We start from the raw sequence: 10,687 nt of genomic DNA, 5'->3' as shown, positions 1-10,687 counted from the left end.
CCCACGTGCGCGCGCGCCTCTGCCCCGGAAGCGCTCGCGCGGGGCCGGAAGTGCGCAGGCAGTGCTCGCGGCGGCGGCGACGGCGGCGGGAGGTTCGGTTGTCGCCCGTTGGCCGCGCGGCGCCGCGCTCGGCGGCCGCCATTGCAGGTCAGGCCGCGGGCGGGGGGCACGGGAGGACGCGGGGAGCGAGGCCGAGCCGGGATGGGGGCGAGGGGCCGAGGGAGCGGGGAGCTAGAGAGCGGGGGCCGGGCGAGGCGCGCGGTCGGGGAGAAGAATGGCGAGCGGAGGGCGGGGAGCGGGAGCGGCGGGCGGGGGAGGGGCGCGGGCGGGGGAGGGGCGCGGGCAGGGCCGCGCGGAGGTGGGGGCGAACCCCGAGAGGCCCCCGGGGCGGGAGGGCCGGGATTTGTGGGGGAAGGAAGCGGCGTGGAGACGGAAGGAGGCGGGAAGGAAGGAAGGAGCGAGCGGGGCGGAGCGGAGCGAGAGCAGGGCGGAAAGGGTGGCCGAGCGCGGGCGCAGGACGGAGAAGGGGGCGGCGCGGGCCGGAGCCTCGAGGTATGTGCGGGAAGGGGCTCGTCCCCGGCGGGGGGTGCGGGGGGAGCCCAGATCGCGAAGCTTGCGGGGGCTAGAACTGCAACGCAGGTTGTAGCGGGAATATCAGAAAGGGGACTTGGCGGGGGGTGGGGGGCGGGAGTGAGAATGTGAGGCTTGTTGGAGGGGACATTTTAAATCGGGGGGGCCGCTGAGAGAAAACTTGGAGAGGGGTTGAAAGGAAGGTAGTTTGGGGAGCTCCTGGTTCTTTTGTGGGCGGAGTGAGAGGCGAGGGAAGAGTGGGGTGGGGTCCTGAAGAGCGGAGTGTTTCCGAATGGGCGGGGGGAACGGAGAACAATTTGGAAAATGAGGGGGGTCGAGGAACGCTTAGAGAAACCTTTAGGGGGAGGATAAACGGCTTGGAATACCACTCCAGTGGGGGGGGCGGGGGAAGGTAAACTAAGGAGTAGTTTCCTTGGGAGGTAGGAAAAAGGGTGAAGCCGCTTCATAAGAGGTCCCAGAAAAGGTCTGGGGATAATGGGGGTGGGTGGGGGGAGCGGATTGAGAAATCCCAGGAAGTGGGCGGGACTCGAAATAGGAAGTGTGACTCAAATTGGAGGGGTTAGGGGAGAGGATGTGAGAGATTGGGGCCGGTGGGAATCCAGGATAGATGGAGAGCTCAAGCAGGGCTAGACAGGAGGGGGCTTCGGGTAAGATAGGGTGCTGTGGCAGTAAAGGAGGGGGGTTTGAGAAGGGGTAACAGAGTAGCAGGAGATGGAGAAAACTGAAGTAACTCAGATCCACCGAAATCATCTATTGTCTGCAAATACCAGTCATTCCCTCCATCATGGGAATCCTAAAATGTGATGGGAAAGTGCCACGTGTATGCATAGCATTCACACACGTTTTTGAACACACTCTTCACTAATGAAAAGTTGGAAGCATTCAGTTGCACCTACCCTCAGTAGCCCCTTTTTGTAGGGGACTAAGCTCCTTTAGAAACTGAATTTTAGCACTTAATGACATAAGCTGTCAAGAGGCAAGATCCCCTATTGAAACTTAGACCATCCCCTCCAGTCACAAAACCACAACACTGCTAATAAAAATAATCTGCATTCAGTTGTGTAAAACTTTCTGAATTGTTCATTTGGTGGAAAGGCACGTGGAGAAATGGGCGTCGTGTTTAAGGAAAAACCATTTCAGAACTTAGTCCCTAAAGCAGTTTGGTGAACCCTGACTGTCATCTTTGAGTTGTTCTCCTATTATGTAAAACTTGATTTTATTCTGATGACCTGCTTTTATAGGATATTTTAGCCCACTATAAATATTAAAATAATTATACAGTGTAGGGTTAAGATACTCTGTTGCACTAAGAAAGTCCTGTTCTAGGTAATAGCTTGAGCCTAAAGACTTGCCACCGTATTGAGTACTTTACATTCTTAACCTCATTTAATTCTCACAACAATCATTTGAGATTAGTTTTTTTTTTTAAATGCCTGATTTATTGGTGGGGAAACTGAAGCTTAGGGTGAAATTATCCCTATTCCTCCGAGTAAATGGCAGAATCACAAAATCATCAGCTCTGACGACTTGAATTCTCATTGTTTCCTAAACACAAAGAATCCCCAGGACCAAATAACAGCTCCATAATTGCTAACTTTTGGCCTAGCAATGCGCGAACATTTTAGTCATATATTTAATTTTTTTACTGAAAAATGATTTTTTAACTAAAAGTTATTAAAACCTTCATTCCCTTTTTAAAAAGCTACAAGATGAATGGAAAGGTACTAATGAAAACAAATTGTTTAGCTCTAGTAAAATGAAATTCCTTGTAGTTAGGTTAAACCTTTGAGGCAAACAGTCCTTTCAGTATAAACTGTATGTATGTTTAATTGACTACATGTCATATTTTCCTTAGGCCTGTTTTATTTTGGGGGCAGTTATATTATGGGGCTCACTGCCATGTTGTAATCCAAAAGACAGTAGTAATCTTTTAACCATTTATTCAGAAATCAAAGAATAAGAGAATTACGTCAGTGATGACAAATCAGTGACAAACATGCCCTCTCTTCTCTTGGCTTATTTTGATTTATACCAAGAAGTCAGAGGTTTAGAAAAAAGTTCTGAATCCTGGAGGTGACCTTGAGTCGATCCCTAAAGGTTTCTATAACCTCAATGTCAGGCACAGTGTTGGTTTTTAACTACTCCACAATGTAACTTACTCCATAAGTTACTTAAATAAGCTTTCCCCTCCAAAGATACTTCATTGCCATTTTGTAGGAGCTGTTGTGAGAAAGATGGCAAAACAATCAGATCTGATACAAAAGTATTGAATAAGGCGGGGTGGTGTGAGAGGACTGCAAGACAGACCAGGGTGTGGAGGGTTTGTGCTCACCTCCAGCTCTACTTACTGCATGGCTTGTCACTTAAACTTTAGCTTTTGTTTCCTCATTTGTAAAATGGGAGTGATAAGACAGTGCCTATATTATAGGGTTATTTTCAGGATGAAACAAGAGAATCCAGAAACATGTTTGGCTGTATGAGAAATGAAGCTTCTTATATTATGAAGATGATCAGCCTAGACTTTTCCTCTTAAACTGGTGACACTTGGATTTTTCAGGTTTTAATAATTGACTTCATAACAGCCATAACAACTGACCATTAAGTAAGGTGTACCCCAGATTGGTCAAATCCCAGACAAGCCTTCTAAGTTTTGATTAGGCTTCCCACTGTAGGTCTAAAGTAGTTCTTAAAATGCAGATTCCTTTGCTGCTCTGTGGTAAAGTCAAGTAGTTAGTTGTCTTGACTTTACCAAGTATCTCCAGATTAATTTCAGGTCTTAAAATTGAGAATGATCTGGGGCAGATGTAGTTAAGTAACATTCCTATACCTTTAGAGGTCTCCTAAAAGGCATTTTTAGGCAAAAACTGGGAGCCTAAAATACAAAGCCCTTTAAAAAAATTAAAGAGCTGAACTCATTTGACTACGTTAGGAATATAGAATTTATGCATTACTTATTTTATTTAGCCATGTTAAGGCCCATAAAAATTGAGTAGGAAAAGCGCCCTCCTTTTAATGAGATGGGGGAAGAATTTATTGCACGAGAGATTGGTTTTTTCCCCACACTATCCTGCCTCTGCAGGCCCACACTGTAGTTGTAGCCCGTGACATTACACTTTGAAATACAATGAATTTAAACAAATTTTTGAAAAGCAGCACTGGAGAATTTTCTCCCTGACTCTATAGTTACATTGTCAACTTGGAATTATTATTAACCAGAGAGAGTTACTTGGTTTTAGCTAAATCTGGGTCTTAAACTCTGGCCTCCTGAGAGGTGCTGGCCCAGGTCTTCCACTGACAACCTGTAGTTTCTTGATTTGATACAGTGTATTCATCAGACTGGGCCTTCAGACTTGATAAAGCTACAGTTTCCACACAAGCTAAATCTTAGAACACATAGAAATTACTCTCCTTGTAGGAATGAATTGAGGCTGAAGAACTAAAAAAATACTTTCATACAGAAAAATTTCATTGTGATGTTACTGTATTACTACTCACAGGATCTGACTTGTATCACAGGTCTTCACTTCTACTAACTGCCTACTTGCCAGGAGATGGGGCAGATAGGGCTGCACCATCTCATCCTTTTTAGTCAGCTCCACATCAAGTAAAATGCATATTCCTTGTCACCTCCATCAGGTACATTCTCAGTTAAGTACCTGGATATACTTCCCTACTCTGATCCTGGGAACATTTCTGTAGACTAGTAATCTAAAGGAGCAAAAAAAAAAAAAAGGAATAATAGGATTCAGGTGAGAGGATATTTTAAGGTGATGAAATAGATTTTTTTTTTTTTAATTTGCTAAAGGGATGCCTTCTCCATCTCTAGTGCTTTGACAAATATACTCTCTTATACATAAATGCAGACAGATCAGACCCCAGGTTCCTGTGACCTGAACTCTTCTAGCTGGGTGTGAGCTTCATTTGCACTCACATATTCAGCATCCCAATAGGTCTGGCATATGTTTCCAGCCTGAGTGTATACAGCAGCAGAATAGTGAGTTCTCACTTCAGGAGCACCGCTAAGTGTCTGACAGTCCCAGTAGTACCCAGACACAGTCTCCTCCACAGGTGTAAAGCAGTGTGTGCTCATTGAGCACTGGGGATTCGTGTGCAGGTGCAGTACCCAGCTACCAAGCATCTGTTTTCCTTTGCCTTTTTAGGCCACGTACTGAATTCCTGTTCAGGAAATGGAGCATGCACTGCAAATATTTCTACATCCCTTCTTGTAAATAGTCCACACATGCCATCTCAAACCTGTGGTCCAAGACCTTAAGGAGTAATCCCCGCCATGATCCTCCTGGAACATGTGTATCTTTGTGAAGATCTTACTGGTTCTTAGAAACCACCTGTATTTTATTTTCACATAACCATTAAGGGAAAATAACCTGCAGCATCCATCTCAGAAACCTTATCAGAACCTCTTCAGTTTATGTGTATGGATTAACCTGTACAAACTTAAGTTTCTCATTGAACCTTTTTTTTTTTTTTGATTTATGGCTAAAATATGTATCTACCAATCTTTAAGTTATAGTCAGAATTATACTGTGGGAATGCTGATTTATCCCATCCACTGAAACATAGGGTCTTTAGAACATTTTTTGTACACACTTTAATTTGGTCTGCACAGTATTTACTGACTCAGATCACCTGGGTCGATGGTCACCCCATAGTCATGAAGCGACTTGTCTGACGCTAGTGAAGTGTTGCACCCTTGCTGGCTGGAAACTCAGTGGTTATCCTTTCTCCTTCAAGAAACCTTGGAAAAGAAAAAATGTTTAAAGTGCTTTGGTTGATAGTAGTGGTGGGGCCTCCTTTGCTTTCAGAAAACCTTTGCCCTCCTGAGCTAGGGGATCACCTGTTCTCAAATGATGCCACAACTGGTGGTGGTGCAGGAGGCCTGGCTTATTCAAGGATGACCTCTTGGCTCCCCATCACCATTCTGACCGGCTCCTGCAGTACACAGTGCCTGTCTGATGCCTTCATGATTTTTGTTCTCACTGGTACTTAGTTTTCTTCTTTGGAAGGGTGGTGATGAGTACAGATAAAGTCAGCCTGCTGTCCATAAGCTGCCTCTGCCACATTTTAACTGTGTGCATACCACATACAAGCAAATGCATGCATGCCTCAAAATCTGCAGAATAGCGATAAGTACCTATCAGAGAGAGTCAAAGTGATTAAGGTTCCTCCCATATATATATGCACAGTATATGATTCATAGTAAATATATTGGCTACTGTTTGTTTATATTTAAATTTGAAGTCCAATGAATTAATCAACTTCATATTTCCAAAGTGTGTTTGGTGGTCAGGAGTACAGCTTCTGGTGCCCTCTGCCAGAGGCTGCCAGTAACATACTTTTCCCTTGGATCTGCAAGGTGAAGATTTACATCAGCAAAGAAATCTAATTTCTAAAAACAAAAATAGATAACTTCTAGTCATGTGTTTGCAAGACCAGACGCAGTTATTACACCTATTCCTTCTGTACAGCAGTTGGTAAACACTGGATTAATATCCCTTCACTAAGCTACATTTAAGGACTTAGCCAGAACATCCCCTGGTCCCTCAGTCGCCCATGAATCTATCCTTCCCAGAAAAAGACATATAAATGAAGCCAGTTGTTGGGCAAAAAGATGCTGTTTTAACCCGTTCTTTGAGTAATATAAACTTGCCACCAGGTGGTGCTGTTGTATAAAATGAAAACTAAGTGTCTTCTAGTAAAATGAAAGGTGGTCTGAAGATCTGATGAGAGTCACATCAGAAATCAGCTTACCGTGCACAAAAGTTGTCTGAAGGACTTTACTTGGTTCTCTTGGCTTTATTTTTAGTTAAAGGTGGTCCTTTGAACCTTGAAATAGAAGATAACGAAAGTGGTAGGCTTGAAGTTTATATCACCAAAGTAAAGTTAAAATAACCTCTTAGTCTTTTAGAAATTAAGAATAGAAGAGTATTTAGACGTAGAAGGCTATTTTGGAGAAAGGCAAATTATCTTAGTGGTTAAGAATGTAGATGTTGCACTGTTGTGGCAATACCTGACAGAGGTATCCAAATATTACCTCAATTAAAAAAATTTTTTTAAGTAAGTGTAGGTTCTGCAGTGTCAGTCTTAGTTAAGATCCTGACTAGTAGGTATGTGACCTTGAACACAAATGATTGCTGCTAACTTGTCATACAGTAGTATGGCCTTAAGCAGTCTTACATAAATGATATCAGTTAAAACATTTTTACATCATATAGAATTGTTAGGAGAATGAAATGTGTCTAAAGTACGTAGAAAAGTTCCTGACATGCTTAAGTGGTAAATATTGTCCTAAATCTCTTTTCTCTCTACAGCTTATTTTCAGTCGCTTTTTAAAGACGGAAAGCTCATGGTGCAAATTGTTATTTCCTGGTAAGTACATTTTTTCAAGATTTTAAATTTAGCTTGAATGATTAGGACTTTATAGGTTTGACATTTTCTGGAAGAATTGGGGTCCTCAGGTGCATCTTGCACAAATCCTTGAGCATTTCAGTCTCTAGTTCAGTGCCTAGCACTGCCCAATTTCCCAAGAACTTATGCTCAACAAAGAGTTCCTTTGAGCCTTCAACGGTGGTGTAGGACACTTCATCCTTCACCCCTCAAAAATATTGTAACCGCCAGCCCTTTGCTTGCAGTGCTGGGGCTGGAGGCCTGGCAGAATGGGTGCTGATGGAGCTACAGGGGGAGATCGAGGCTCGCTACAGCACTGGATTAGCTGGAAACCTCCTGGGAGACCTCCATTACACCACTGAGGTGAGGGGGCTTTTCTTTCCCTGCCTAATGCCTCAGGAAAGCAAGCTACACCAAGGTGGTGCTCCCAGGACCCAGAATGAGGACTGCCCTCAGGTTTGTTATTCAAGGTCTAGCTAATCTGCTAACCTATCTGCTTGTTCTCCCCCCATCTCTGCAGTAACAGGGAAGTTTAGCTTTGGGGAATCTAGAAGGGTCACATTTGTAAAAGTGGAAATTCTCTTACCTGGGCACAGAAAGCGTAAAAGGGCACATGGGCGGGTTGTCCAATGTGTCTCAACAAAGGTAGAGCCAGACCAGGGAGTGGAGGTGCCAGCATTGCCTGCCAAGAGCAGCTTTAGAAGGCATCTGCGTGTTATGACCTTGCCCTGAACCTTAGGCATCTTGTTCTTGTTCTGCCAAAGGGAATTCCTGTGCTGATTGTGGGACATCATATCCTTTATGGGAAGCTCGTCCATCTGGAGAAACCTTTTGCTGTCCTTGTCAAACACACTCCTACAGAGCAGGACTGTGATGAGCTTGGCGATACTGGCACCCGCTACCTGGTGACAGCACTCATCAAAAACAAGATCCTTTTCAAAACTCGCCCCAAGCCCATTATCACCAACGTCCCCAAGAAAGTATGAAAGAACCGCGGATTTTCCCTAGAGAGCGGCCAACTCCTTGGACTCGTGCTCCGCTGCCACCTCGAGGACGGCTGGACGGTTCCCTGGGACCACAGGGAGGTCCTGGTCTGAACTCTGGCCACTCATTGGGCATGAACTCAGATCCCTTTCTAATGGCAACTGGTTCTCTTGGAAATATGGCCCCCTTTCCAAGGAACCCATCTTTTCCAGCTTCATCAGGTTCAAATCCAGCACCATTCCCTGCCAGTGCTGGTGCTCGTGATCCAAGCATGGCTTCTTTTCCAAGAGGGATGAATTCTACTGGCACAGGTGCAGTTTCTTTCCCAAGGCCAGGTGGCCTCTTGGGCCCAGGCCCCGGCCCAGCTCTAAACCCTAGAGCAGGGGCACTTCCAGGCCCAGGGCCTATGTCTAACCCCAGGGTAGGGGGTCTCCCAGGACCAGGTCCTATGACCAACCCAAGGGCCGGTGGTCTTCTGGGAACAGGTCCTGACCCCAGAAGTGGTGGTCCCATGGGCCCTGGATCTGGACCCAACCTGAGAGGAGGTGTCCTGTTGACTTCTGGGAACGGTCCTCCCAATCCTCGGCCTGTTGGTGTGGGCCCTGGGCCAAGTCCCAGTATGAGATCAGGCTTTGTAGGTACAAACCCTGCACCGAGGTCAGGTATGTTTCCAGGCCAAGGCCTTGGGCCCAACCCAAGAGCAAGTGGCATGGGCCCAGGTCTTGGGCCCAACCCCAGGGCCGGTGGCCTGGGTCCAGGCCCTAATCTGGACACCAGAGCTGGTGGTCTTTTAGGCACAGGATCTGGTCTCAACCTAAGAATGGGTGGACCTCAAGGCTTAGATCTTGCCCCCATATTAAGAGCAGCAGGTCTTTTAGGAGCAAATTCATCCTCTTTTTCACAGGCTTCTGGAAACATGGGTGCAAGCCCATCCCCCATGGCAAGAGTACCTGGTCCTATTGGCCCAAACTCGGGTCCTGGCTCTCGGGGAATCGGCCTTCCTGGGCCAAATCCGTCTCCCATGTCCAGGGCTCCTGGCCCCATGGGCCCTAATTCAGCTCATTTCTCAAGGCCAGCTGGCCCAATGGGAGTAAATGCTAATCCCTTTCCAAGGGGGGCAGGTCCCGGGGGACTGAACCCGTCTGCCTTCTCCCAGTCTTCTGGCTCATTGGCTTCAAACCCAGCTACCTTCCAAAGGTCTACTGGCCTCCAGGGCTCAAGTTCAGCAATGTTCCCAAGAGCCACTGGGCCAATAGGTCCCAACCCAGCCAACTTCCCAAGGGCCACTGGCTTACAAGGCCCAAGTCCAGCTACCTTCCCAAGGTCTACTGGCCCATTAGGCCCTGGACAAGTTACTTTCCCCAGGTCAGCTCCTGGGCCCCTGGGTTCTTCTTCAGCAGGCCCTGTGGGTATGAACCCAGCTCCTTTTGCAAGGCCAACTGGGACCATGGGTCTAAACCCAGCTTCCTTTCCAAGGATGAATGGCCCGGTAAGCAAAACTTTGGTTCCATTTCCTAGAGTGGGGAGCCTCCCTGGCACAAACCCAGCTGCTTTCCCCAGACCAGGGGGTCCAATGGCTGCAATGTACCCAAATGGGATGTTGCCCCCTTAAACACCATTTTCTCTCCAGGACCACCTTGGTTTCTAGGCACTGTGGTTCTGGGCAGGGGCTGTGTTTTAAGTAAAAGGGTAGATAGGGAGCTACAGTCTGAAGTACATAGCTGGGGCTCGAGTTCAAGTGAGCCATCTCTTTCCTTTGCTTCTTTCTTGACTGAAGGTGACAAGTTACTTGTGGGACATGGATTAAAGCAGATGGGATTGATCCTGACCCTGATAAAGGATCTCCACAACCTTCCAAAAGCCTGTTGTGCTTTTGTCCCACAGCTTTCTGCCCCTTGTTTCTTACTAGTTTCTTGAATTGTTCTTGTGGACTTTTCCTCAGGGATACATTGGCCTGCAGGTCCCAATTCATATGTAGTCCCCGCTCACCACTGGAGAACCAGCTCACTGCTTTCTTGAAATATCGCGTTGGTGAATGGACCATGCTTCAGCAGCTCTGACCTGGGCAGCTTGGACCTGGTCATCCTCTACTGCCATACCTTTCCCTGGGGGCTTGAACACAGGACAGGAAGGTGGGCAGCCACTCAAGAGACCCACCAAATAACACTTTCTGCTTGATTGACTGGGCCTGCAGCTTCCTTTTCCTGGGACTCACAGGAGGCCAGAATCAAGGCTCCACTGCTCATCCAACTTCCTCTTCACTGGTACTCCCAATCAAAGAACCTCAAATTTTAAACTGATGTGGAAGGGGTGAAGGGGTAGGGGAGGGGTCGGGGGGGGAAGGGGAGAAATCACTGTGCTTCGTTCAGCCTGACGTCAAAGGATGTTGGTGTTTTTCCTGCATTGTATCTTTTCTTACTGTTTCTTTAATAAATGGGGTGAGAGGGCTGCGGTGTCACTCCATTTTGTTACCTGTTCCGTTCCACAGGGAAGGAAATTTACCCAATGCCTTTCATTGTTTGTATGGCCACCGTTCATGCTCTCAGCCAAATAAAAAGCTTTCACTGGAGGAAGCAAGCTCTGATTTTTCAGCCTAAGCTAGAACTCATCTGCCAGTAATTTTACCAAAGACTCCCCCCACCCTCTACAATAGAAACTAAGCCATCGTGGGTGTGCAGTTACCAAGGTGGGCTCCTGTACTGCCCAG

At 46.7% G+C, this 10,687-nt stretch overlaps 2 protein-coding genes across 3 annotated transcripts; both read left to right on the top strand.

The window, feature by feature from the left end:
* The first annotated feature begins 45 nt into the window (after positions 1-45).
* CHTF8 (chromosome transmission fidelity factor 8) lies at positions 46-7,982 on the top strand. Of its 2 annotated transcripts, none has more exons than XM_037515989.2 (4): positions 46-147; positions 6,921-6,978; positions 7,242-7,359; positions 7,761-7,982. In XM_037515989.2, exons 2-4 carry the CDS (start codon positions 6,956-6,958, stop codon positions 7,980-7,982), a joined length of 363 nt encoding a protein of 120 aa, XP_037371886.1. In that variant the 5' UTR covers positions 46-147; positions 6,921-6,955. The 2 variants fall into 2 exon arrangements, with proteins under 2 accessions (XP_037371886.1, XP_054552916.1); XM_054696941.1 differs by lacking the exon at positions 46-147 and adding an exon at positions 495-552.
* Positions 7,979-10,011, top strand: DERPC (DERPC proline and glycine rich nuclear protein). Its single transcript, XM_037515988.2, has one exon. It carries the CDS (start codon positions 7,979-7,981, stop codon positions 9,590-9,592), a length of 1,614 nt encoding a protein of 537 aa, XP_037371885.1. The 3' UTR covers positions 9,593-10,011.
* Positions 10,012-10,687: the final 676 nt, after the last annotated feature.

The sequence above is a fragment of the Talpa occidentalis genome, unplaced genomic scaffold, assembly GCF_014898055.3.
Source record: "Talpa occidentalis isolate TD23 unplaced genomic scaffold, MPIMG_talOcc4v2.1 talOcc4.17, whole genome shotgun sequence".
NCBI classification, from domain to species: Eukaryota; Metazoa; Chordata; class Mammalia; order Eulipotyphla; family Talpidae; genus Talpa; species Talpa occidentalis.
The sequence above is the reverse complement of the archived record's forward strand: the minus strand, read 5'-3'. Positions and strand labels throughout refer to the sequence as shown.